Source organism: Anguilla anguilla, chromosome 5, assembly GCF_013347855.1.
Source record: "Anguilla anguilla isolate fAngAng1 chromosome 5, fAngAng1.pri, whole genome shotgun sequence".
Taxonomy (NCBI): Eukaryota; Metazoa; Chordata; class Actinopteri; order Anguilliformes; family Anguillidae; genus Anguilla; species Anguilla anguilla.
This window is the reverse complement of record NC_049205.1, coordinates 14,261,228-14,286,788: the sequence shown is the minus strand read 5'-3', so window position 1 is coordinate 14,286,788 and position 25,561 is coordinate 14,261,228. Positions and strand designations below refer to the sequence as shown.

Below are 25,561 nucleotides of genomic sequence, written 5' to 3'. Positions count from 1 at the left end.
GCAAAAAGCTACGGCCATCGTCAAGTTAATGTTCGAAGAGCGCATTTCAGTTGGTCCAAGGCACAACTTGTAACTTGGTGGCATGCTGTAATGTTATCAAATCATTAATTATGAGTGCTTTTAAACAGGCCAGAAAGACTTTTTTTTATTAACCTGTTAACATATTTTGTAAAGAAATGTCAGCATATAAGGAGGTTTAAAACAAAATACATACATTGGCTTTTTGGAACTTGTCTTTATTTAGTTATTAAATATTACCCGATTAAGTTGTTAGATATTGCCTTTAAGATCCTTATGTTTCCTTTTGAAAGCAGCAATTACCAATGCTAAGAGAATTGGGCATTGGATGCTGGGTGGAACTCCTTCCCCATCTTCTAGCTTAAATGCTATCTTTAAACTGTGAAATATCCACCTGCATAAATGGACGACATATCATGTTTACATTTATGGCGAGCAAGCGGATAGTATTTAATCCTATTACCCCAGATATCTCCAGAGCACTGATTCACCATAGAGGTGATTGAAGAGAGGCAGTCGTGTGCTGTTTACTCCTGCGATACATTTTCATTTAGTCTGACGTTTAGTTTTTGTTCTTGTTTCCCATCTGGACTCTAAAAACCCCTGCCGTAAGCAACTATATTGAATAAAATATGGCTTTGCGGCTTGCAGTGACTACTTGAAAGTTTATAGTGCATAATATAATTACCACGAAATGGCCCCTACTACAGCTCTATGTAAGACCCAAAGCTGGGCCGTGATTGGACTGTTCGTTGTGCTCTGGCGGTTTTAGTGGTCATTGAATTTTACTGACGGGATTCAGAGACACTTTGGCACTTCTCGAGGTTGCAGCCCTTTTTCTATGCAGGAAGCGCCTCTTCCCGCAATCGAACAATGGAACAATTAGGAGGCGCTGGCCGTACCAGTGCTTGTGCTGCTCAAGCAGGGTTCTCGCATAACATCATTCAGAATCCGGGCCTTCTGAAGCCGCTGGAGAACACTGGGCTGCTCTTTGAGCTCTGTTCAGCTGTGTCCAGAGGCTCAGCTGTGACCAGATGGGGGATGTCGCTAACAGCAGAGAAGGACGGTACTTCAGCGTGTTTGTGTGCAATCTGTCATCGTTTCCTCAAGCTCAGAGATGCTGAGCGGAATTAGGATCTGTTGCAAAGCACCCAAGTCTGTAGGCTAATTGACAGAAAAAAATAAGTTATACGAGTTATCAATGTTGGATAGTGATAAAGTCTTTTTGAGCACTGAGGACACTATGTTTTAGCAACGTAAGAGCAACCAGCAGGTTTTTTTTTATTGAACCTTTATTTAGACAGGAGATCTCTTGAGACTGGGAACCTCTTTTGCAAGAGACCTGACAAGAATGCCAGCGAGTAATTGTATTACATTTCAGCTTGTACAGCTTGTTCTGTCTAAACACAGTAAAGAACACCACAAAGACAGAATAATCCATATATGCAAAAGTTATCACCAAAAGCTTGTTTTAAAAAACAAAGAGCAGAGTTGTTTTTTTGGTAGTGATATTGCCATTAGAGATGAAGCCCATGTGACCAATGCTTTGGGAGAAGGTTCCGTGGTACAGTGAGACAGCCAGGGGAGATCTAACCCGAATGCTGCAGTAACTCTACGGTGTTTTGCCCGCCAGGGGCATAGCTTTGTGCCACGGGCAGGAGAAGCCCGCCTGGCACGATTAACCCTGACCATGTGTGTTTCTGTTCTTCTCCCTGTGAAACGCCCGACCTGTCCTGCTACGTCCTCTGCCCGCCCCCCTCGTCTGTCCGTCCGTCTGTCTGTCTGTCTGTCCGGCTGTCTGTCTGTCTGACCCGTACTCGTGCGCCTCTCTCCTCTCCAACAATCCTACTCTCCTCCAGACCACAGCCCGGCGCACCAAGGTGAGCACGGGGTGGCTCTTCATTCAAGGGGGGATGTGAGGGTCGACTGTTTTGGGAAGGGGGACGAACATGGCCGTAGACAGGAGAGGGTGTCTCTCGGCCATCTCCTTGGGGTTGGGGGTTCCTCAATGACTGCTTGGTCATACTCCGCTTCACTTAGTTTTCTGTGCGTTTTATGACCTGTTGGTCCATTATGGTTTGTCAATGTCCAGAAACTGTTGGGGTAGATGTATTAAAGCATGTTAAAACAATATGGGCTGGCTGTATGTAATATTGCATGTGCACTATATGTATTATATGTAGTTTGTGGTTAACACAACATGATCTGCTGTTTATAAAGTGTAGCTTGTATTAACCTGACCATAGAAACAATTACTGACTGCTCAGCTTTCACCAATACTATTGTAGTGCCTTCTCTCTGTCTTCACTGAAAAATTACTGAATTACTTGAAAATAATTTTTAAAATGATTATTTGTGAAGTTTCTGAGAAAGTTCATATGTGTTTAGCTGGGGGGGGGGGGGGGTGGATGAACTTCTCCAGGCCCTATTCCCTTTGATGAGAATCCCACATACAGATGAAATCCTTCTTCTGACTCCTTGTGCTTAATGGAGGGGCTTGCTGAGGGAGGGTCACATTGGCGCATTGGTTAAAGGTTTTATGGTTTGGGGGCACACATGCAGTCGCAGGGAAAGCCGGCAGCGTTTACATCGCCTGCTCTCTATCGCGCTCGACAGTGGAACAGCTACTCTCCATCCAGCCTGCCTCGCTCAGTGTCCCTCCACGCCTTAGTAAGTTTCCCACTCAGTCCAGACCCCACGCCCAGTCAGGCTAGCGTTTCGAAGGTACGTCCCATCTCTCCGGTAATGGCCTCAATCTCGGGAGCTTTCCTGCACAGGGTGGAGTCTGTGGCACTGGGCACCGTTTAGGCTGCTCCCTGCGGGTGTGTCTTATACACACGGAGCGGGGTTTATTTTCAGTGGGTGGAGTTAAGTCACATGGTGCAGGGTATTGCTTTCTTTTGACTTTCTTCATGTCAGTAGTGATGGTTTGGGTGTAGTCCTCACCTCCTTTCTTTCTGGATTTTAGTCAATATATATTTGAAAAATGTTTTATAGAACTTTCAACTTGCCTTTTAAGTGTTTGGTTTTATTTTCTTTTTTAATTCACTTTTTATTTGAAAATATGCATCTGTCCAACTTTGAGCTCTAGAGTCCATTATAATGATGAATAATTTAGTTATTTCCTATTAGAGTTAACTTTCCTTTCAAGAGACAAGCATATATTCAGTTGGTTGTTGCAGCTTCATCAGGGTGTGCAAGCCATGCAGAAGTAAGCTGTATAAGATCAAGGGTTTCTCCCCTTTATATTTGTATTCCATTGTATTTTGTCCTTTTTTGTTTTCTGTATTATTTGCTGTAGTTTGGATGCGCTTCGTTATCAGAGCTCTCCTGTAAAAGAGACCTAGACTCCCTGTCAAAATAAAAGTTTGATAAGAGTAAATTAGGTATTGAGACTGGCGTAAAGCTGGCAGCCTCTCTCCGTGCCCGCTCAGCTCAGTGACCGTGTGGCCCCTCTCCACAGCCCACCCGGCCCTCGGGCGCTGCGGCGGCCTCCAAGGCGGGCCCCTCGGGGTCGGCCTCGGCCTCGGCGGGCGAGATGAGCAGCAGCGAGCCCAGCACGCCGGCCCAGACCCCGCTGGCCGCGCCCGTCATCCCCACGCCCGGCGGCGGCCTGCTGTCCCCCGGAGCCCTGCCTCCGCCCGCCCCCAGCAAGGTAAGCCCCGCCTCCTGTGTGTGGGAGGAGTCGCACTGGCCTCGTCGTTACATCGTATACAAGGCGTAGTTCAGCACAGCAATAGTGTGATGTGGAGCTGTTGGTTTCAGTGTCTTAGTCCCAGGTCTCCTAGTCCTTAAACAAGAGCATACCCTTTTTCTGTTGTGTTTTCTACCATATACTGTAGATGTCAGTCGCATGGCTTAAAAGTTCATTTGATTTTATCATTATGTACTTACTAATCAGGAGAAACTCATAACCTAATTGGTATTTCCTGTTTAATCTGTTTTACCTTAAAAAGGTATCAGTATTCTGACCAAACCACCTAATTTAGTCTAATTGCTTAAGTTCAGTTATGTTAAGGAAATGGTACTTTGCCTTTGAAACTTTGGTTTGATGGTGTCATGGCACATTGGCAGCTGTGTGTAGTCTGGCTCGTCGTCAGTCACATGACCCGGTTCACTCGTTTCTCATCTCTAGGGTGAGAGTGCCATTGTGAAGCAGGTAAGTGGTGAGTGGCTGCATGCGAGTGTGCGTTTGGGGTGCTGATTTAGGCTAACGGTCGGCCGCTTGTTTTGACGGTCTCCGCGCGACCGATTTTCTCCGCCAATCGCGATGAAGCCGAATCGTAAACACACACTGGCTTTTTTGGGTTCTGGCCTGCGCGACCCGCCAGCATGTCGGTGACCCGGCGGCGTGTGGGTGGCCCGGCGGCGTTCTCCTCGGCCGTCGGTCTCCACGGGAGAGCCGCTCTCGCTGCTAAATGAAGCTGGGATGAGCTGAGGTGTTGCCGCTCTCGCTCTCTCTCTCTGCAGAGGTGGCGTGTGGAAGTCTCCTGTCAAGGGCTTTAATGAAGAAGGAGATCTGTGTGTGAGTGTGTGTGCGTTTGTGTTGGAGAGGTGTGTGTGTGTGTGATATCGTGTCTTATGCTGTTTGCATCTCTCACTTTATCTTTGTCTCACGTTCCTTCTCTCCCTCGCTCGCCGCCCCTCTCTCCTCTCACTTCGCTTCCCTTCTGGCATTCTTTTCTCACCCATTGCCTCCTCTCACTCACTCTCACTCTGTTCTTTTCCCTCTATCTCCCCCTTTCTCTCTTCTCGCTGTGTCTCTCACTCTCTTCTTTCTGCCTTTCTCTCTCCCTCACGCTGTCGCTCCCTCTCTCTCCCTCCTGCTCTCTCAATCTCTCTCTCCCCCCTCTCTTGCTCTCTCTCCACCTCTCTCTCCCCCTCTCGATCTCCCCCTCTCTCCCTCAGGAGGAGGAGGCCCTCCGGGCTCAGGTGAAGGACCTGGAGGAGAAGCTGGAGACGCTGCGCATGAAGAGGAATGAGGACAAGGCCAAGCTGAAGGAGCTGGAGAAGTACAAGATCCAGCTGGAGCAGCTGCAGGAGTGGAAGAGCAAGATGCAGGAGCAGCAGACCGAGCTGCAGAAGCAGCTGAAGGAGGCCAAGAAGGTACCGCACCGCCTACAGGGCCCTTAAAGTCCTGTAGAGGTCCATACTATCCCATTACTGTCCCATATGATGCCACATCATCTCAAACCTTCTCACACCATCAAAAACTGTTCCACAGCTTTCTGTATCCCTGCATATTTTCCTATAATAACTGCTCTGTCCCACAAGTCAGACACAAGAAACAAGCTAGTCGGGGCTAATTTCCAACCGCTGTCCCCACTCTGACAGTTGAAATTGTCCCACATCGCACCATATGGATTCATACCACTCCATATCTCCCACTCACAACCCCTTTCATCCCACATCTTACTGGTGTACCCCCTGGGAACAATTTGCAGAGAGCCCATGGTTATTTTCCACCTTAACCTGTTCCAATACTATGATATCTAGTCATATCCATCTTTCATGAGCGTTTCTAGGGAACAATACTGTAACTTCATTTTGTCTGTCAAGGGGGAGTGATTTATACAACTTGAAACATTTTACAGTGACTTTTACAGTGTATTCTTATGTTTTCTTTTAAGTGTTTTTTTTTGAGTAATGAAGAATGATAGCTTTGTGTAATGCCCACTCTTTCTAGCATTTGGATTAATAATTCAAAATGACCATGTCCTTTAGAGCTGATAAATTATTGATTACTGAGGGAAAGGTTTGATAGCTTTCATGCTGCTTTATTGCTTCTGTAGCGTGGGCTGGTTCGTAAAACGTTATTACTGGAACTATATATCAGTATATGAACTATTGGATTTTTTTGTTGTCAATAAATAAGTTTAAGGTTCAGGGTGTCCTGGTTGGGGGGGGTTGTGCTGCATGTGCATCATTGAATGCCTCGAAATCTTGTGAACAGAGGACTCTGTGCAGCAAAGCAGTTGCTTATAGAATATTTAGCCTGTTTATATTCACGTTAACGAGAATGTCCGACACCTCTATCAGTTGCATTTTTGGAGCATCAGAAATTGATTTTTTCAGGTATGCATGTCAGGAATGATGGGACTGAAGGTCAGGTTCACAAACACTTAAACCAGGAAAACTCAACTCCAGGTCCTGCAGGCCACTTCCCATCTCCCCTCGTTTTAGGAATATTCAGATCAGAACTACAGGTAGGGCTGAATGGAGTCATTAATGATGGGGATTTAGAGGACTGTGAGAGTGAAGCACTGGGCTGGAACAGATGCTACCTCTATCCACAGACTATAGATCAGCAGGGCTTTGTGAGCTTGTACACTGTAGTTAATTTAACCAGCTTCCAGTGAGATGTGCACGTTGGGAGCAGATTCATCAGTGCTCACATTTCCTTACCGACTCTGACAGGCCTGTCCTTTCTGTTTACGGCCTGTCATATCGAGCTGCAGTTATGAAATCTGACCCTCGACCGCCCCTTCACAGGACGCCAAGGAAGCCCTGGAGGCCAAGGACCGCTACATGGAGGAGATGGCGGACACGGCGGACGCCATCGAGATGGCCACGCTGGACAAGGAGATGGCGGAGGAGAGGGCGGAGTCTCTGCAGCAGGAAGTGGACTCCCTGAAGGAGAAGGTGGAAGACCTGACCATGGACCTGGAGATCTTGAAGCACGAGATTGAGGAGAAAGGTGAGGCCGCCAAACTGTCCTCGTTTCAGAACGATGTGTGTGGTATCGCTGTGTTTTTGTATGTCAATTAAGTCTTTGTAACCTGGCGAGGGAGCTTGTTTTTCCGGTTATGGTCATAAATGTTAACAGCTGATCATTTTTTGGCCCTTGATTGAGTCTCAGTTCCATTGGCTCCCTTTATGTCTTCTGACAGTCCCCCCAAAAAGGCAGCTGAACTTTCTTGTATGCATTTCTGATGAGTCCATATAGTGGCAGCAATGTGCTATCATGCTGCCAATTCAACATTCACAGTAGATATAAGCTGGTGCCAAGCTGTTGATGTTATAGTGTTCTTTTCTAAGATGGCTTCCTGCTGAGCTTGTATTATATGATGCATTTTACCCTGGCATGTTCCAGACACTGCAGAGTACTGTTGAGAACAATCCCATAAGGAAGCTGGGTTTTGTATACAGAACTATAATTCTATTGACAAGGGAGCTATATGTAAATCTCTTTAAATTATGTGTAGTGTAAATGAATAAACGAGTGTGTGTTGTACAGGGAGACATGCATTATGCAGCACATTCATTCAGTTCTCATTTCCCAAGAAGAGTACGTTCACAAATAAATCATAAATTAGATTTCCAAGTTTTTATTATTTTACCGATGTTTGCAGACAGGCGAATGTGTTTCATTTAGGAAATATAGATGTATTTCTGTTCCTGTGACCACACGGTAACTTCCTGCCCCTCAGGTTCGGACGGAGCTGCCTCCAGTTACCACGTGAAGCAGCTGGAGGAGCAGAACGGACGGCTTAAAGAGGCCCTGGTCAGGTCAGTGTGCGTCTGGCTCTCTCACTGCTGTGGGTAAGGTGCAGTACTTCAGACCCTAAAGCTGTGGTTCCCAACCCTGTTCCTGGAGATCTGCCGTCCTGTAGGCTTTCACTGCAACCCTAACAAAGCGCACCTCATTCAACGGCTGATGGTCTTGTTAAGCTGTTGAAATGAAAACCTATAGAATAGTCGGGGGTAGTCTGGAACCACGGCCCTTAAGGTACAGGGCCACAGGGCTTGGGTAGCGGCTGAGTCTCAATCGGGAGTTTTAACTGAGGTGGTGTCGGGACACGGGCTGAAAGGGACCAGCACTGAGTTTTGTCTAAAATCGCGATTTGAAACATGTTTGGGGTGAGTGCATTTTAACTCAGACCGCATGAAGACCACAGGCTGAAGGGTCACAGTGTTACTTTAACTGAGACATGGCCTGCAAGGCCTCAGTTTTGTTTTTGCTGAAAGACTTCCTGAAAGGTTTAAAGTGTCAGGCTTTAACTGAGACACACAGGAGTGAGTGCGTTTTCGTTAAAGGGCGCGTCTCTCTCCGTCTGCGGGCAGGATGCGCGACCTTTCAGCCTCTGAGAAGCAGGAGCATGTGAAGCTGCAGAAGCAGATGGAGAAGAAGAACACCGAGCTGGAGACCCTGAGGCAGCAGAAGGAGAAGCTCGTGGAGGAGATGGCTCACGCTGAGAAGACCATCGACGAGCTCAAAGAGCAGGTCAGTCGCCAGGCAGCCTCCATCACCAGGCAGCCTCCATCACCAGGCCCCCTGGAACCACACTGAGCTCCGCCCCTGAGAACCACACTGCCTGAATATCTCCACCTCAAAGAACCACCCTACCTGACTGTCACCAGATCCCACATAACCGCACTGTGTGCGGTGTTCTTATTTCAGTTCAGTCCTCTACAGGACAGGGCTGGAATCGGAGCCCCCCCCGGGGGACGATGGTCATGTGTTCTGTGATGTGAAATGAGGCGGAATTTGGGTTATCCTGTTTTTTCCAGGACACCTGGTTCTGCCAGCACACATCTTATAATGTGGGCAGTGGCAAGCCTTGTACCGGCACAGCCACCGCTACTGTAACATGTTGTGTAATTGGACACCCATAGCTAGTCTGATTTTGCCTGCTGTTAATATGATATAACCTACAGTTAGCAATTGGATTAGCTTTTAGCCCATGTTTTGATGAAACGTTTAATACAATATTGCATGCCACGGTCTTGTAACTTCCAGTAGTATTGAAGCTACACCAAACAGGAGGACCAGGCATGCATGCTGGGAGCTCAGATTAAAACCGTTGTCTGTAAAGCTTCTGTCCAGCGACACTAATACTCAGTACAGATTTGACCTGCTTAATTAATCGTTTGGCCAGTACAACCTTGAAGTAATTTTTTTTGTTACTGGACAATGCTTTAGCATATTAATGCTAGCATATATGTCTGTTAATTTCATGTCTTGCCATTTAATCCACCTCTGATCGCAAAGAAGATAAACCATTATGCCTTTATTTACAAGATGCAAACTTTAAAGTAGACCTGCCCGATCTGCTGCGCTCACTAGCATCCTTACCTACTGTATGCGCGTCATAGGGTTGAAGACATACAGTAGCCACAGACTTCACAGAGACGTTTCTGTACTTTTTTTTGTTAGCGGAGTCGGAGAAGGTCGCTAAACCCGTTCGGCCTTCTGGCTTTCTGTTTGCTCGCGCCACAGTCACGCTTTGGGCACCCCGAGGTCATACCGTTGTCCCGGCCTTCTTTCTTTCATCCCCCTTCTCTTATTCTTTTCCCTCCACTCCAAATAAACTTCGGCCAATTTCCAGATGTGTTTTCTTCTTCTTCTTCTGTCCTTTTTTGCGGAATCAATTTTCTTGAGTACTGTGCTCAAAACTGTAAAATTGCAAGAAATGAAGAAAATAATGAAGATAACACGTCAAGCAGCCGAAATCTGGACCGTTTGCTCAGTGCTGCCGGTTGGCTCCACAAAGGCGTAATTGCCTGAAATGGTTCTGTTTGGACTTGGGCCCCGCGTGTGGAAGTGTGCAGTCCTTTGTGTGCGCCTGGAGCGCTCATTTGAAGGCTGAATTGAATAAGTGCAGCCTGAGAGGTGATGATAAGCCCTCTGCGTTTGCAAATTAAGAGTACGAATCCCGCTGTGACGCGGATCAAAAGCAGAGGTGGAAAATCCAGGGGTCGGAAAGTAAAAGTCCTGCCGCGTGTTTCTTCCACCCGTGAACTCAGCCAGCTGGTTTAACTGATTAGTTATACCTCCTGGCTGAAGAATTGTACTGATTAGCAAATCCAGGTGATTGGAACAAAATCCTGGGGAGGATTTTTACTTACCAAACCTGGATTTGTGTTTTGCTGTCCTGCTCCTGCTGGGGCTGTGTATTTGAGCAGAGTATCTGTGCTGGACATACGCCGTACTCCCAAGCAAACCCATAAGCTGATCGCTACTTTTATCCAAAGTTGCAAAACTTAGTAGCTGCGGATCCTTCTACACAGAACTCAGAGTGAAGCCTAGTCCTAGACTAAAAGAAAAATTCTATGAAGATCTCCATTGGGGAGAGAAAAAATAGTCTAGGACTACATTTAACTTATTCCATATCTGGGAAACTAGTGTAAATTAGTGTACTTTTTTCTCCGTCAGAGACTGTGCTCTTTGGCTCCCCCTGCTGTGAGATATCTGCAATAGCATTTTTGAGCGATAGAGGCGTGGTTATGTTTTGTACATTACTTTACATTTCAGCATTTAGTGGATGCTTTTATCCAGAGCAGCTTACACAGATTACATTTTAAAAAATACAATCCGTTTATATAGCCGGATGTTTTTTTTCCTGAAGCAATTTGCAAAGTGCTTTGCTTTGCTAATGCTGAAGTGCTCCTGTGAGATTATTTCAGTATTAAGAAATACAACGGCTGTGGTAGTGAATGCTGATGTCAGATTTTTATATCAAATCCCTTATAAAGCACATAATATCAAAAATGAAAGAACTGGAAGAACGAGGGGTCTACTGAGTGTAAGGGCGTGGTCATTGTACCAGACGGTCAGTGTGCGGCCCCTGCGGTTGTCAGTTTTGTGCCTGTGGTCGCTGACGGTCACCGTGCGGTCACTCTGTCTCAGGTGGATGCCGCTCTGGGGGCAGAGGAGATGGTGGAGACCCTGACGGAGAGGAACTTGGACTTGGAGGAGAAGGTTCGAGAGCTTCGGGAGACGGTCAACGACCTGGTGAGTGACCGATCCCCCTCTCTCCTCGGTCTCTGATCACTCCCCTGAAATACTGACCGCTGTCTGCACTGGAACTGAAGCTTGAGTGGCTGAACCCATCAATTAAACTGCCAGTAATTTTCATGCGAACATGTGTGTTAAGAGAGGGTTGAGCCAGCATTTTGATTTTGTGAATATAATTTGTTTTTTAATGTTTAATACCTGCAGCATAATTGGTAGTATTACAGATTTAGTAGAACGGGACAGTCGGCATACACACTCACCTTTGCCTTCAAAGATAGGGAAGCAGTAGGCTGTGTGCCCCCCGGTGGCTGAACCCTGCCTCTGCGCCCCCTCCCGCAGGAGGCCATCAACGAGATGAACGACGAGCTGCAGGAGAATGCCCGGGAGACGGAGCTGGAGCTGCGGGAGCAGCTGGACCTGGGCGGGGCGCGGGTTCGAGAGGCCGAGAAGAGGGTGGAGGCGGCCCAGGAGACCGTGGCCGACTACCAGCAGACCATCAAGAAGTACCGCGATCTGACCGCCCACCTGCAGGTGAGAAGGGGGAGGAGCCCACGGTCTTACAGCACACAGTACAACTTAATGAATGTAATTATGAATGCAAACTGTTTAAATTAGCTTTATTTCAGTTTAATAAATATAGATACAAATCTTGTGCAAGGATTATAAAGAAACTTGGACGACAAGCTGAGAACAGTATCTGTTCACGAGTCCTACACATAGCTATAAAGTTATGCGCAGAGGTAAAGTTTATAGTAATTTGCAGATAGTCCGCCTCATAATAATTCATTTGTTACTTAATTTATACAGGACTTCTCATACTGTATGCTCAATGTGGCACAGCAATGGGTGCAATTGAAATAAATTGGAATGCACAAGTAAAGACATCATATCAAGATGGCAGTAGCAGGTAAAGTAGGGTACTGTGTTGAGAAGAAAACGGATATTGTGTTGTGTTATGTAAGAAGAAATCCCTCAGTGACACATGCAGTGTTGTTGGTAGACAGCTTGCACAAGGCATTTATGTAGAAACGGAATTAAAATAGCGCGGCGTAGGCAGGAGGGACCGTGCCTGGGGCTTCAGGGAAGAGCTATGATGCAATCCAGTGTAAAAGCGGGAGAGAAACGCTCTGTGTGCTTTTAAGTAAAGTCGTGAGTTTGGCTTGAAAACAATGTGTGTGTATAGTCTATAGTGACGGCATGGGTTAGGTTTATTGCTATTAATTAGGGTGCATAGCCACATTGGAAACAGAATTACAGACAGCAGTGAAGACGTAGAGGGGCAGTACATTGGCCCCTGAAGCTTTGTGAAAGGATATGAAATGTCCATTTCATCTTAATTTTGCCTGTGGGATATTTGGCGTGATCTTGTTTCTGAGATTGGTAATGTTACTAACTGCCATGGTGAAAAAAGAGCCTTGGTATATTCAGCAGAAAGTATATACAGCTGATGAAAGAGCTTTGGGTATAAGGGGATGAAATGGTTTGCTTGTCATTTTCTGCTCAAATTTAGAGCTTGTCCCGTGTGTTCACATATGCAGTGCGTACTGCCACCTAGTGGACGGAAGATTGTTTGTTCAGCAGGACTGAATGTGGTTAAGGTGTTGGCCTGTTTGGGAAAAAAACAAACGAGTCAAGCAAGCAATTTAACCAGTGTCAGAGTGATCGCTAAGCCATACTATCTCACCCACACACTTTCTCTCTCTCCCCCTCTCTCCATCTCTCCCTCCATCCCCCTCTCTCTCCCCCTCTCCAGGAGGTGAACAGGGAGCTGATGAGCCAGCAGGAGGCCACAGCGGAGCAGCAGCAGCAGCCTCCGGCCGAGATGTTCGACTTCAAGATCAAGTTCGCCGAGACCAAGGCCTACGCCAAGGTGAGCCTTCAGCGCCGGTGCCCCCCTACAGGGCTCTGTTCTTTAACTCTACTGCCTCACGCTGGCCTGGAGGACCCAGCTATCTGCAGGTTTTCATCAACTCAACCACCTGACCCTGGTGTAGAGTTGAGTATGCTGGTGGTTGTGCCAAGCACAGGCAACATAACCCACGTTTTCTCCCTAATTTTAGTTGGCAGGGGTGTGTGTTCAGAGAGTGCACATCTCTGTCTAAATGTGCCCTGTTCTTACATCTCCCAGCCTGCTCTGAACGGCCTTATCGCAGATGAATTCTGCTTTGTGTGACCCTGCTTCCCTTCGCACGGCCGTTTCACCCAAACGCACAGGCAACATCCTTTAAATGTAACCTTTAAAAGCTCTTAACCTTTTAAAGGGGAATCTGCTTTTAAGTGCTTTCGCTTACGTCTTGCCAGGTCATTAATAATGCAGGAGCGGTTTCCCCCATTACAGCCCGCTATCCATTCTTCTGGACGTAACATTTTTCCAGCTACTTCATGTTCTTTTCCGGTAATCTGTAATATGTTAAGAGAGGGCTATTGCTTGGATTAATAGAATATAAATTAGACATGGGATGGACGCAGTGGTCAGTGTCTTCAATATTCCCTAATATTTAAATGTAGAGTGTGTTATATATGGAGTATATTGTTCGATATTTCTATTTAACTAGTCTTGCGAGTCAACTTTATTTACACGCTAGCAACCAGCAATCTTGTAAATAAAGCACGTTCAACCTATGTAGTGTCCATTGAGGTTCTTAGCTGTGAAATGAAATTTAAAATATTTAATCCGTGAATTCATTAATAACTCGATGTCATGAAGTCATTAATAAATTGCATTAGTGTGTGAACAGTACAGGGACCAGCCAGTCTCACTTAAACAGTCTAATCCTTGGTGCCCTTTTTGAAGTCTGAAACTGGACTCTGTTTGTATCATATGTTGAGTGTCTCTCTCTCTGTACGTGTGTTTGTGTGCACACAGGCCATAGAGATGGAGCTGAGGAAGATGGAGGTGAGCCAGGCTAACAGGCAGGTGTCCCTGCTCACCTCCTTCATGCCCGACTCCTTCCTGCGGCACGGCGGGGATCACGACTGCATCCTGGTGCTGCTGCTCATCCCGCGGCTCATCTGCAAGGTAGCGCCCGCCGCGCTCAGCGCAGTTAGCGCCCTGAAGTCAGAGAGTTATCAGTTTGTGTTCTGTTTGTGTTTCTGTTTGTGTCATCAGTAGCTGGACCTGTGAAAACGGTTTCCTAATTATTAATAAAATATGTTAGCGCAAGGCGGGTGTACTGCACTGATTCTGCTTGTTTCTGATGGAGGCTGTGATGACTGTAGAATATCTGCCAGCTAAGATTCAGTGTAAAAAGTGGTTTTACTAAACTGGGTGTGGTTTAAGGTGGAGTTGTCTCAGTGCTGACCTCATTTGGTCCTGTGCTGTGTGGGTGTGGTTTAAGGTGGAGCCATGTATTGTGTGGGTGTGGTTTAAGGTAGAACCATGTATTGTGTGGTTGTGGTTTAAGGTGGAGCCTTGTGTTGTGGGTGTGGTTTAAGGTGAAAACCTGTCTCAGTGCTGAGCTCATTCGTTCCTGTGCTGTGTGGGTGTGGTTTAAGGTGGAAACCTGCCTCAGTGCTGAGCTCATTCGGTGCTGTGTTGTGTGGGTGTGTCTGTAGGCGGAGCTCATCAGTAAGCAGGCGCAGGAGAAGTTTGATCTGAATGAGAACTGCGTGGAGCGCGTTGGGATGCGCGGGGCCGTGGGGGAGCAGCTCAGCTTCGCCGCGGGGCTGGTGTACTCCCTCAGCCTGCTGCAGGCCACCCTGCACAAATACGAGCAGTAAGTACACCCCCAGCTACCCATGCCCCGCCCACGCCCCGCCTCCTACACACTCAGCCTGCTGCAGGCCACTCGGCACAAATACGAGCAGTAAGTACACCCCCAGCTACCCATGCCCCGCCCACGCCCCGCCCCTGCTCCGCCTCCTACACACTCAGCCTGCTGCCGGCCACCCTGCACAAATACGAGCAGTGAGTACACCCCCAGCTACCCATGCCCCGCCCACGCCCCGCCCCTGCTCCGCCTCCTACACACTCAGCCTGCTGCAGGCCACCCTGCACAAATACGAGCAGTGAGTACACCCCCAGCTACCCATGCCCCGCCCACGCCCCGCCCCTGCTCCGCCTCCTACACACTCAGCCTGCTGCAGGCCACCCTGCACAAATACGAGCAGTGAGTACACCCACACGCCCCGCCCACGCCCCGCCCCTGCCCTACCCATGCCTCGCCTCTTACGCACTCAGCCAGCTGCCAGCCACACTGCACGAGCAGTGATTGTGCCCCTGCCCACCCACTCCACACCCCTGCCCCGCCTGCTTTACAGTCCCCTGCCTCACCCTCTCATTTACGTCCTCTATCACACATTCACCTTTTTCCAAAATCACTGGCAAATGTCCTATACACTTTTTACACACACACACATATGCACACACACATGCGCACACACACACACACACACACACACCAACATTCTTTCTTTCATCCTTCACTTGTACATTAAGGCCAGTGAGCACTGCCCTTTGTGCTTTTGAATGTTTGCCTGATGTGAATGCCCGGGTGTCCAGTGGGAGTAGGACCAATATCTGCAAAGGGCGAATGAGTCATAACAAGACAACAACCAGGCCGCAGTCCCATTGATTGGTTCAAATGGAAAAGTCACCGGCTTACTGGGCCACGTTTCTGCCGTCCGACTAAAAATAAACAGCTTTATTGAGCAGCTTTCAGCAGAGAAAGACTTTGTGTTCTTCACTGACATTTTGTCAATCATCTTGACCTCCGATAACTTTGCACCCTGACAAATTAGTTTTAGTAAAAAAAAAAAAACTGAACAGATCATAAATTCATAAAACCTGTATTTATAAAATGCATTAGGCAGGGATTTATGGCCTGGCATATTGTCTGTGGAACTTGTAGTCAGATAAATAGGTTGACTTTAGGTAACTGAATTCTTGTGTGATCTCCATTTCTGGGTATGGTAATGTTCACTTCCTGATAAACTGTATTAGTAGCAGCCTTTAGCTTGTCAGTCAGTAAAAATAAACCTGGACTTTGAGTGTTGTATTCAAGTCAAATTTGCTTTAGGCAACATACAGCTCGCTGAAAGCTAACGTTCCTTATTGTGACCACAAGATGGCGGTGGAGTTATGCTAGTGAGGGGAGTGAGAAGCTGCTATACAGTGCTGCTCGGTTCACAGAGTGCCATGCCACACGCAGACAGCAAATGAGTCTTTCACCTCAGGATTGTATGTTTTTAAATTCTGCAAAAACAGCCAAAGAAATGTCATTTTGAGTTCTTTTAATGTTACTTTGAGACAACTTGAGTTCCTCATGAGGATTATTGCAAACTGGATGCCAGTTCTCCTTTTGTTTGCTGGTAAAAGGGTAGGCTTGGGCCCACACTGATATACCAGAAGTCACAGAACTCCACTGTTGTCCAAAAATGTATTCAAAGGAGTTAGAGAAATACTGCGGCTTTGGTCAGCATAATTCACCATTACAATGAAATTGGCCTTTTTCCTGAAACAATTTTATGAAGTGACAATGATTGCTTTTTTGATGCGTGAAAAGTAGTTTGGCGCTACACCGAAATACTGAAAATAGCCCCCATCAAAATGATCAATTTGCTCTGCTTTGAAGTAAAGTTGGTGAAAGCTACACTGCCCATGTGTTTGTTGATAATAGGTTGCATTTTCTGAAAATGAAAATATGTCGTTCTAAGCTGTATTTTTATAGATTTAGCGCACAGCTGAATGAAAAGTAAAAAAATAAATATCTGAGAATTCTGAGAGTTGGACAGAAACATTCTCGGTTTTGGTATTTTCATAGGATATGTTGACGATGCTGTAAAATATGAAAATTACCGGTGTTATCTCTTAACTTTAAGCAAGTGTCACGTTTTTTTATCGGATCAAATTTATCCATTCAAGCGAACGCCCATACCGTACCGTAGAAGATATGTTAACACAGCATATGTTAAAAACCCAAACGCTAGATAGAAGCGCTGCTGTAAGAAGAATCTCGTTATGCAGAAATCTCGTTTTCATGCTGCGGGGGTCTGGATTACAGGCAGCGCTTTTCTCCAGTAAGGCCTGTGATATTTCATTTCATCTTTGTGATTAATATTAATGAGCGTTCGGGCGCTCGCGTCTCCCGCCGCGCTGTCGGCGCCGGTTTGATGATGTCAGCGCGGTCGCGCGGAGACGGAGCGCGTCAGCGTTTCTCCCCGCGTCTCCCGCTCTCTCTGAAGTCCTTTCCCGCTCGCTCGAGCAGCCGCGACCGCCCGCCAAAAAAAAGGGGGCGAGGGACACTTTTCTCGCCGTGCCCCGCCCTGGCGGACGCGCACCGCGCGTGTCATCGCGTGTGTCATCGCGTGTGTCTGCGGCGCGGGCTTACGTTTTAGCGCGAAGCTCTGCCTTCGCCTCCCGCTTCGAGGTCATCCTCCGGCCAGGAGCCGAAGGAGGAGATTGGTGTCAATGAGCCCTCATTCATTCGTAGATGTGGGGTCCGCTTTAGGCTGCGGATGAGCCGGTAAGCGGGTGTGTAATACTAACGCGTGTGTGTGTGTGTCTCAGGGCTCTGAACCAGTGCAGTGTGGAGGTGTATAAGAAGGTGGGCATGCTGTACCCGGAGATGAGCGTGCACGAGCGCTCCCTGGACTTCCTCATTGACCTGCTGCACAAGGACCAGCTGGACGAGACCGTGCACGTGGAGCCGCTCACCAAGGCCATCAAGTACTACCAGGTACTGAACACACTCTGAACACGCACTGAGCACCAAAGCTATCGGATACTAACAGGATACTAACACAACACTGAAAAAAGAGCAAGGACAACAGGTGCTGAACACACAAGAGGCATGACTGTCCCCCCATGCTGAACACTCACTGAGCACTGAGAACACTCTAGGTGTCATTCTTGTTGGCCACTTTGAGTCCCTTATCTTTCCATAGTTGATTCTTTACTCACTGAATGAAACATATAATGAACACTGCACTGTAACCTTGTGAACCCCTCAACAAGGCCTATAACCCTCTAGAGAGTAGGATTTTTGGAATATTTTATCTAAAACATTAAGTCAGTGATCTAGAACTTCTTTGTTTTCAGTTATCAATTGTGAATGTTACATCAGCATTAGAATGTTCAATTAAGAACATCCTGATCACATATGTTTTGATCTGACTCCTTAAAGTACCGCCAGGTACTGAAGACAATATAATCACTTAAACGTAGCCTTTGCCGATTGTGGCAAATTGAAACATTGATGTTCTCTCTGGTCCCATAAATATACCAGTGGGAGGGATGTGCAGTCTCCTTTTCCTTAAATAGATTTTTGGTCGACGTACAAGCCAGTCATATTCAGCTCCCTCTCCAGGAAGCCGAGTGAGCACACTGAAGGCGTAGCAGACTGTTCAAAGGCTGAGCAGCAGAAGCTGAGCGCTCGCCAAAACGCCTTTCAGTCGTCTTTGAAGCCCACGCCTGAGGGAGGAGCGGTTAGCTTTCCCGCGTCGTCGCGGGGCCGAGGAAGCACGGCCTCGTATCGCACCGGGAGCTTCCAGAAGCTTCATTTCCTCGCGTCGTGTACCAGACTCGTCATCCACGCTTAGCCCCCCGTATAACCCTCGTTGTACGTTTTGTCTACCGAATTCGCTCCGGAGCGGAGCTTAACGCTTCCGAGCATTCGCGCGCGACAGCGTCTTCCCCGGCGTCAGCTTCGCGCCGCTCCGGAAGGCCAAACCTTTGCCGCTTCAGTATTCGCGAGCCGAAGCCATTACTTCGCAAGACGTTTTTTTTTTTTTTTTTTTTTTCCAGGCGTGGAACCTTCCGGAACGCGCGTTTAATGGAAGGCCCGGTGGTTTAAAGCCAGACGCGGGTTATCGGGAGAGCCCGGCTCCTCACTCAAAGCCGCGGGCCTGTCGTTTCTCGTTATTGCTCTCATCCTTTCTTTCCGGGATGCGCTAAGTATGAATTTCTCGGTGCTGAGCGAAGCTGGCCGCGTGCGGTATTGCGTTCCTAAACATCCTGAGCGATCCTTTCCGTCTAGGTTTTGTGAAACAAGCTGACTCCGTGAGTTAAATTCGCTAATGAATTCAAGGATGCGTTACTCTCTATCCCAACCACATCATTTTAATGTTTTTTTAAGACGAAAAAATCTTTTCTTGTTCTTTCATTCTGAAATAAAGGTCTTCATAACATCCTTTGCATAAATTCAAAATGGTGTCCATATCTTGTCCGTTGCATACTTTTTCTGTGGTGTGAATCCTGATCCCCTTTGAGACAATCACAAGGCTTGTCTTCACAGGCTAACTAGCGATTGCTCTGGGCTCCATTGATAATGCCTCAACCCCATTCACGGTGGGGTTGATTGACTGTGCGAGACTGACTTGTCGTGCTTTGTCGTCCCGCAGCATCTGTACAGCATCCACCTAGCGGAGCAGACGGAGGACTGCACCATGCAGCTGGCCGACCACATCAAGGTACGAGCGCCACTTAAGCATGCTATCGGCAGCCGGCCGTGCCGCGGTGTTAATTGCACCGCGCCGTCGCTAACATGCATTGCATTATGCATTACCCGAGTCTCACCAGCCTCCCTCTACGGTCTCTTTGAATTACAATCAGAACTGATTTAGTTTAGAGCTTTCATGAGGTTTCACGATTGCGGCTGAGGGCCTCTGTGACGCGTGGTTCCTCTTTCCCTCCCTCAGTTTACCCAGAGTGCCCTGGACTGCATGGGCGTGGAGGTGGGCCGCCTGCGGGCCTTCCTGCACGCGGGGCAGGAGGCGGCGGACCTGGCCATCCTGCTGAAGGACCTGGAGACCTCCTGCAGCGACATCCGCCAGTTCTGCAAGAAAATCCGCCGCCGGATGCCCGGCACCGACGTCCCGGGCATCCCGGCCGCCCTCACGTTCGGCCAGCAGGTGCGGACAGCGGAAAAGCGCCTGCGATGCAAACCGTCCAATAGAAATGCAGCTAGGATTGAAAAGTGGCTATGACGTACAGGAGGCAACTGAAACCGGTATGATGTATAGAAGCAAAGAGTCAAAGCTGCTATGATGTGCATCAGCCAATAGGAAAGCAGCGGGTGGGAGGGGTTACAAGGCGCCCTGCTGCCGCAGAGCGGAGTGAGCGAGCAGGCACAAATTCATGAATCCCATGAAAACTTTTGTATCCAAGTCAAAAACTCTTGTATCTAAATCTAAATTTTATTCTTAGCTTTGTAACAGTGCCTCATCACTAATGAGGTATATTTTTCTATCTCAGGCTTGATGTTGCTCAGAAATTGAAAAGGCGTGCTATCAGACTGAAAGCCTAAAGCGATTAATCACAGCAGTTAGCAGCGTTCTTCTCATTTCTCACAGAGTAATCCATCCTGTTCTGTATCGTCAACGCCACCAACCTCACAGAAATGAACCAGTTCAGAGTTCCTCCTTCATTTTTTTATTGTAACTGGAATCAAAAATACACAAACCCGATTACCCGTACTGTGTATGTTGCTAGCAGTTAGCGGTGTACTCCTGTTCCAAGCTGAAATGTGAGGTGACTGGAGCAGTTGAATGCTCACTGTAGCCACACTCAACACCCATCATGTCCCAGACTTTCTTTGACTGAAAGCTGTGGGAAGCCCATTCGAGCCTGTAAACATAAGGTGTCTCCGTCTGTCTCTTGAAGGACGTGGATCTGGAGGTGTCATTATGTTCTGAATGCGCTTTAGAAAAGCTCATCTCCATCGCTAGAGCTGGAGGAAGATTATATTTGTAGTTTTCTCATTTGCACGATGTCCCTTGCCACTTGGTGCATCTGATCTAGGCCACTCTTCACTTTCTATGTTGTGTGTTCATAAGACCATAGAGACCAATCAACAGAACAGTCTGGAATAAAACTGAATACCGTGGTGATGCCGGCAGCTCCAGTGTTACTTCTGGCAAGCACATAGACTTAATCAGCAGCAATTTTTGAGCCAATCAGAGAAGGTCCTTGGGGCTTTCACCCTAATCAAGCTAATGAAGGTGGCATTGAGCTGAAGGCTGTTGAATAGAGTAATCAGCTCGAGTGGATCGTTGTGGGTCGTCGTTGGGCAGGTGAGCGTGGGATGGAAGGGGTCTCCGAGCGTGCGGTGGAGTTGCGAGTCTCACCTTTTCCCCCGCTCCTCCGCTCCCCCGCCCCCCCCCGCCCCCGCAGGTGGCGGACACGCTGATGGACTGCAGGAAGCACCTGACCTGGGTGGTGGCCGTGCTGCAGGAAGTGGCGGCGGCCGGCGCCCAGATGATCGCGCCCCTCGGCGAGCAGGAGGGGCTGTCGGCCCTCAAGCTGGAGGACATGGCCTTCAAGGCGGGAGAGCAGGTACGGAACGCGGGGCGCGCCGCTGGCCCATACTTCCCTCCCGTTAGCGTCCCGCTGCTGTCAATCATGTCAGCGATCGCAGGCCTCGGTAACAAGGCTCCGCCCTGTCCCTGTAATTAGTCTAGACGAGAGAAACCCCCTCCCCGCGTTCTCCACTCTCCGTCGTCCCAAATTAAAGGCGTGCTGCGCCTGACCTCGTTGACTCTCCCAGTGCCAGACAGAACCCAAATTGGCCCAATTATCCCGGCAATCAGCACAAGTGTGAGTCGAGAGCTGAGGAGCCGTGTGAGTCTGGATGTGCAGGGTGAGGTGGTGCCAGGTTCTCTGTCCTCCACTGCATCAGCAGTAATGGGATGCGTTTGACACAGTCCTGAGGTTTCTCTTCTCTTCTCTTTTCTCTCTCCTCCTCACCCATTCATTCACTTTTTCTGTCTCATCACCCATTCATTCACTTTTCTGTCTTCACTCTTTCTTTTTCACTCTTTATTTTTCACCCTCTGTCTATCCCTCTCCCTCTTGGTCGTGTCTGTTCCTCTCTTCCTCTCTATCGCTCTCTGTGTCCTCTCTCCTCCTCTCAGATCTACGGCACGCAGGGCATCAACCCGTACGAATGCCTGCGCCAGTCCTGCAGCATCGTCATCGCCACCATGAACAAGATGGCCACCGCCATGCAGGAGGGAGAGTACGATGCGGAGAAGCCCCAGAACAAGGTGAGGGGCCTGGCCGGTCCCCCCTTACTGTTGTTTTAATACCGTCGGCCTCAATATATCCAAGCTTTAAAGCCACGCTATAAAACACAGTCAATCGTACATAAATTGGCAGCGTACCCAAATTCTGTAGGCTGCTTTGTAGTTAAATGATGAAATATCGCGTAGCTGCAATGCGGAGCCATTACAGTTTACGATATGTACGAAGGCGTTGACGCCCATGTCCTCTGTGACCGTGCCTCTCTTTGCGTCCCCCAACCCCAGACCCCCCCGCCGGTGGAGCTGAGGGCCGCCGCTCTGCGTGCCGAGATCACGGACGCCGAGGGCCTGGGGCTCAAACTGGAGGACCGGGAGACGGTCATCAAGGAGCTGAAGAAGTCCCTGAAGATCAAGGTGCCTAATACCGTGTCCTGAGTGACCCTCCGCACAGTCACTGTGTCAGTACATCTGTGTTCTTTCCAACGCTGCAGCGGTTCTGCCTCCATCTGGCTGAATGCTCACGTAGAGATTATCCCAAGTGTCCTCCTGTACAAATGCCAAAGTCCACAATCTGCACCTGCATTCACACTCACACACACACACACACACACACACACACTCGCCCGGTGAGATTCTCACTCTCCGTGCGTTCTCAGGGAGAGGAGCTGAGCGAGGCCAACGTCCGCCTCTCCCTGCTGGAGAAGAAGCTGGACAGCTCCTCCAAGGACGCGGACGAGCGCGTGGAGAAGATCCAGACCAAGCTGGACGAGACCCAGACCCTGCTGAAAAAGAAGGAGAAGTAAGAGCCAGGGTCACAACACGGGCCTGTCTGCTAGGAGAGGGAACATGTGTGTCCCCCATGGGGATGGGAGACGTTCCAGTAACACAGAGCCCCATATCTTTCCGAGCTTACGGCATACAGCAGTGATCTTCATTCCTGGTTCTAGGGTGCCTCAGGGTCTACTGGTTATTGTTTTCACCTTAACATCCGCAACCAGTTCAGACCTATAAAACCAGGTGAGGCAAGTTAACTGTGTAATCGACTGCTTTAATTGATCAATTAAGAGATGAGTAACAACAAAAACCAGCAGACCCTGCGGCCAGCCAGGACCCAGAATGAAAATCATTGGTATGCAGTGTCAAAGTTTTCATTATTTCTGGTAGGATATTACGAGAGTGCACGCATCTCAGAAAAAGAACCAGACCGGTCGGATACCTCCAGTGATGCGTACGCACAGGCTAGCCACGCTGTAACCGGGTCACTTTCCTGCAGGGAGTTCGAGGAGACCATGGACGCCCTGCAGGCCGACATTGACCAGCTGGAGGCGGAGAAGGCCGAGCTGAAGCAGCGCCTCCACAACCAGCCCAAGATGACCATCGAGGGCCTGAGGGGACCTCCGGCGTCCGGCATCGCCTCCATCGTGACGGGCATGGCAGGGGGTGAGTCAGCCCCACCGTCACTGCGCTAACTGACCTCCTCCTCTCACAGTCATTCCGGAAGCATCTAACCTGCGCATAGCCAACATGGCCTCAAAGATAGAGAGTGCTGAGCTGAGCAGCTTCAGCTGATCAAAGAGGGTCGGTATGGGCCTTCTGGGTATTACCAGGTAGTACCTCCGGATAAAATTGAATGTATCATGATGAGAATGGCTACAAAGAAGTGAGAGTGAGTACAAGGCTCCCTGCAGTCTATGTACCACTGAGGAAAGAGTAGCTGTAGTTGCAGTTCCGCATTTCCTTTCAGGACTCCTGCTGGGAAAACGCTCCCAAACTTCTCTCTGTGCTTTCCAAGAGCTTCCATCTAACTCCTGCTTCAGTCCTAATTGTCTGTCTCTGTATCCCCCTCTCTCTCCTTCGCTGTTCCCGCTTAAACGTGCAGACGAGCAAAAAGGTACTGTTTTCGCTGTCGTCCCCCCCCCCCCCCCCCCCGTTTCCCCCCTGCCTGTCCCATCCTTGCATGTCAGCATGTGTCTCGGACAGGTGGAATAGGGCCACTGTGATGTTTTAGTTCAGGGCGTATTTGTTATGTCTAGAATAGTCGCATGTTTTCTGGCTAGTAAGTAAATAACCATGGTAACCTAGTCTTGACTAATGTCCTTGTTGCACTGATCCAGTGCCATTTTTAGCCTTATTGGGCAACGCGTTGTGTTTCGTTATGTTAGAGGGTAGAGGAGGAATACCCAAATCTGCCCTAGAGGTCTGTAGTACTTGTGGTTTTCTTTTCTAGCTATTAGTTAATTATTTGTTAATGGTTAATGTCATTGATTGGCCAGAGATTCCGCTCGTCGAGTGTCCCAGGTCTAAATCAGTCCCTCATTAGAAGGGAAAAATGGAAACCAGTGGTACCGCTGGCCCAGTGGGTATGGAGTATCCTTGGGGTGGAATTGAGCAGTCCTTGAGTTTGACTGCCCCCTTGTGGCGCCCCCTGCAGGTGGCAGCATGCCCAGCATGGGCGGGGGCACCGGGCCCGTCCAGATCATCGACTCCCCCCTCCTCGTGCAGCAGATCGAGGCCCAGCGCCTCAGCATCAAGCACCTGAAGAACGAGAACAACCGCCTCAAGGTGAACCACGCGTGCCCTCTCTGCCGATTGGCTGGAATCGAAGGAAGACGCTGTCCTTCACCCTGCCTGTTATTTACCATCTAATTATTCTCAAGTCCTGGCCTGGTTCTTACGGGGCAAGAAATGGGAAATAAATGGACTGTAGATCAGGACAGCCTTGACAAGTAGGGGACACATGCATGGGTGTGTGTGAGAGTGTGTGTGTGTGTTGTAAAGCAAATACTACTATAGTAGTAGACTTATGGTCATATCAGGCAAGTTTACAAGAACATCTATACAGCCCTCACAAATTATGCCGGAGAGTGAACCCGCATTCTGCAGGCGGAGTAATCAAAATCCCTCACAGGGCCCTTTATCTGGCGGGTGAAAGTGATGACTCTTTTTCGTCTTTGTCCTTCGCCAGTCCTCGTATTACGATTCGAAGCCACATTTGTCATCGGGCTACGTGAAAGCGAGCGCCCTGAACTGCATATGCCTATTACTATATCATAGGATATGTGCATCTGAAGCAGCTTCAATGGCGTTCAACCAGTGGAGGAAAGACTAGAGTACGGCTGGGCAGTTTCATTTCTGTAAGGCTGGTGTGTATATTTGTTGCCACCTGTTCTGCTGCCCAGTTGGTTAATTAACTGAATGCACCAATGCTTGTCTAACTGTAGGTTAGTCCACAGCAAAATATTTAGAATCTAGGAGGAGAGGAAGAAGGTCAAGAATGAGCCGTCAGCTTTTATTAACAGGAATTGATTTTGTTATCAGGAAATTTGTCTAAATTGTCAATAAATGAATGATGGCATTAAATAATTAAGATCAGAATTTGGCATGAAATCCAAACAACGATCTGATGCTTATTGCCTCGCCCTGGACCGCAGCCTATTAGCGGTGCCTGCCACCAAGGTGAATGTATGTAATCATCCGGCAGTGCGTTTTCCAGTCGCGCGGTACTGGCGCTCAGACAGATGCAGTGCCGTTTTATCTGTACCCGGCATCTGCGAGCGCGGGGATGTCAGAAACGCAGCTAAATGGGCCAAATCGTGTTTCCGCCGTCTGACAGCACACGACTTAGCGATATAACTTTGTGTAATTCCGGATGATTTGGCTTCACGCTGTCTGGAGCGATGCTGGATTCCTGTTCTGCCTTGGCGCAGCTCAGGAAAGCAGATCGACTGCAAGACAGGTTGTCTTCCGCCCTACACCCCCTCCCCCCAGGTCTACTGTCACATGCTCCACTGCTGTGAGAAACCACAAAGATTTCAGAACTGGAGCAAATAACTTTTTTCCCGTTTT

The 25,561-nt window shown here is 48.5% G+C and overlaps 1 protein-coding gene across 7 annotated transcripts in view; it reads left to right on the top strand.

Moving 5' to 3' along the window:
- The window catches only part of dctn1b (dynactin 1b), a 65,874-nt gene that overhangs the window by 33,525 nt on the left and 6,788 nt on the right, over positions 1–25,561 (top strand). For 3 of the 7 annotated variants that reach the window (XM_035418068.1, XM_035418067.1, XM_035418066.1), the window contains 21 exons: positions 1,878–1,898; positions 3,482–3,673; positions 4,927–5,124; positions 6,511–6,715; positions 7,449–7,527; positions 8,083–8,242; positions 10,649–10,753; positions 11,096–11,287; positions 12,510–12,626; positions 13,623–13,775; positions 14,312–14,472; positions 17,265–17,433; positions 19,097–19,165; positions 19,394–19,606; positions 20,868–21,029; positions 21,608–21,739; positions 22,001–22,129; positions 22,372–22,514; positions 22,989–23,155; positions 23,595–23,606; positions 24,147–24,277. In XM_035418068.1, coding sequence (XP_035273959.1) covers positions 1,878–1,898; positions 3,482–3,673; positions 4,927–5,124; positions 6,511–6,715; positions 7,449–7,527; positions 8,083–8,242; positions 10,649–10,753; positions 11,096–11,287; positions 12,510–12,626; positions 13,623–13,775; positions 14,312–14,472; positions 17,265–17,433; positions 19,097–19,165; positions 19,394–19,606; positions 20,868–21,029; positions 21,608–21,739; positions 22,001–22,129; positions 22,372–22,514; positions 22,989–23,155; positions 23,595–23,606; positions 24,147–24,277 — 2,910 coding nt within the window. Of the gene's footprint in view, positions 1–1,877; positions 1,899–2,634; positions 2,743–3,481; positions 3,674–4,926; positions 5,125–6,510; positions 6,716–7,448; positions 7,528–8,082; positions 8,243–10,648; positions 10,754–11,095; positions 11,288–12,509; positions 12,627–13,622; positions 13,776–14,311; positions 14,473–17,264; positions 17,434–19,096; positions 19,166–19,393; positions 19,607–20,867; positions 21,030–21,607; positions 21,740–22,000; positions 22,130–22,371; positions 22,515–22,988; positions 23,156–23,594; positions 23,607–24,146; positions 24,278–25,561 lie in introns of all 7 variants that reach the window. The other 4 variants (XM_035418064.1, XM_035418063.1, XM_035418065.1 and 1 more) reach the window with 2 other exon arrangements.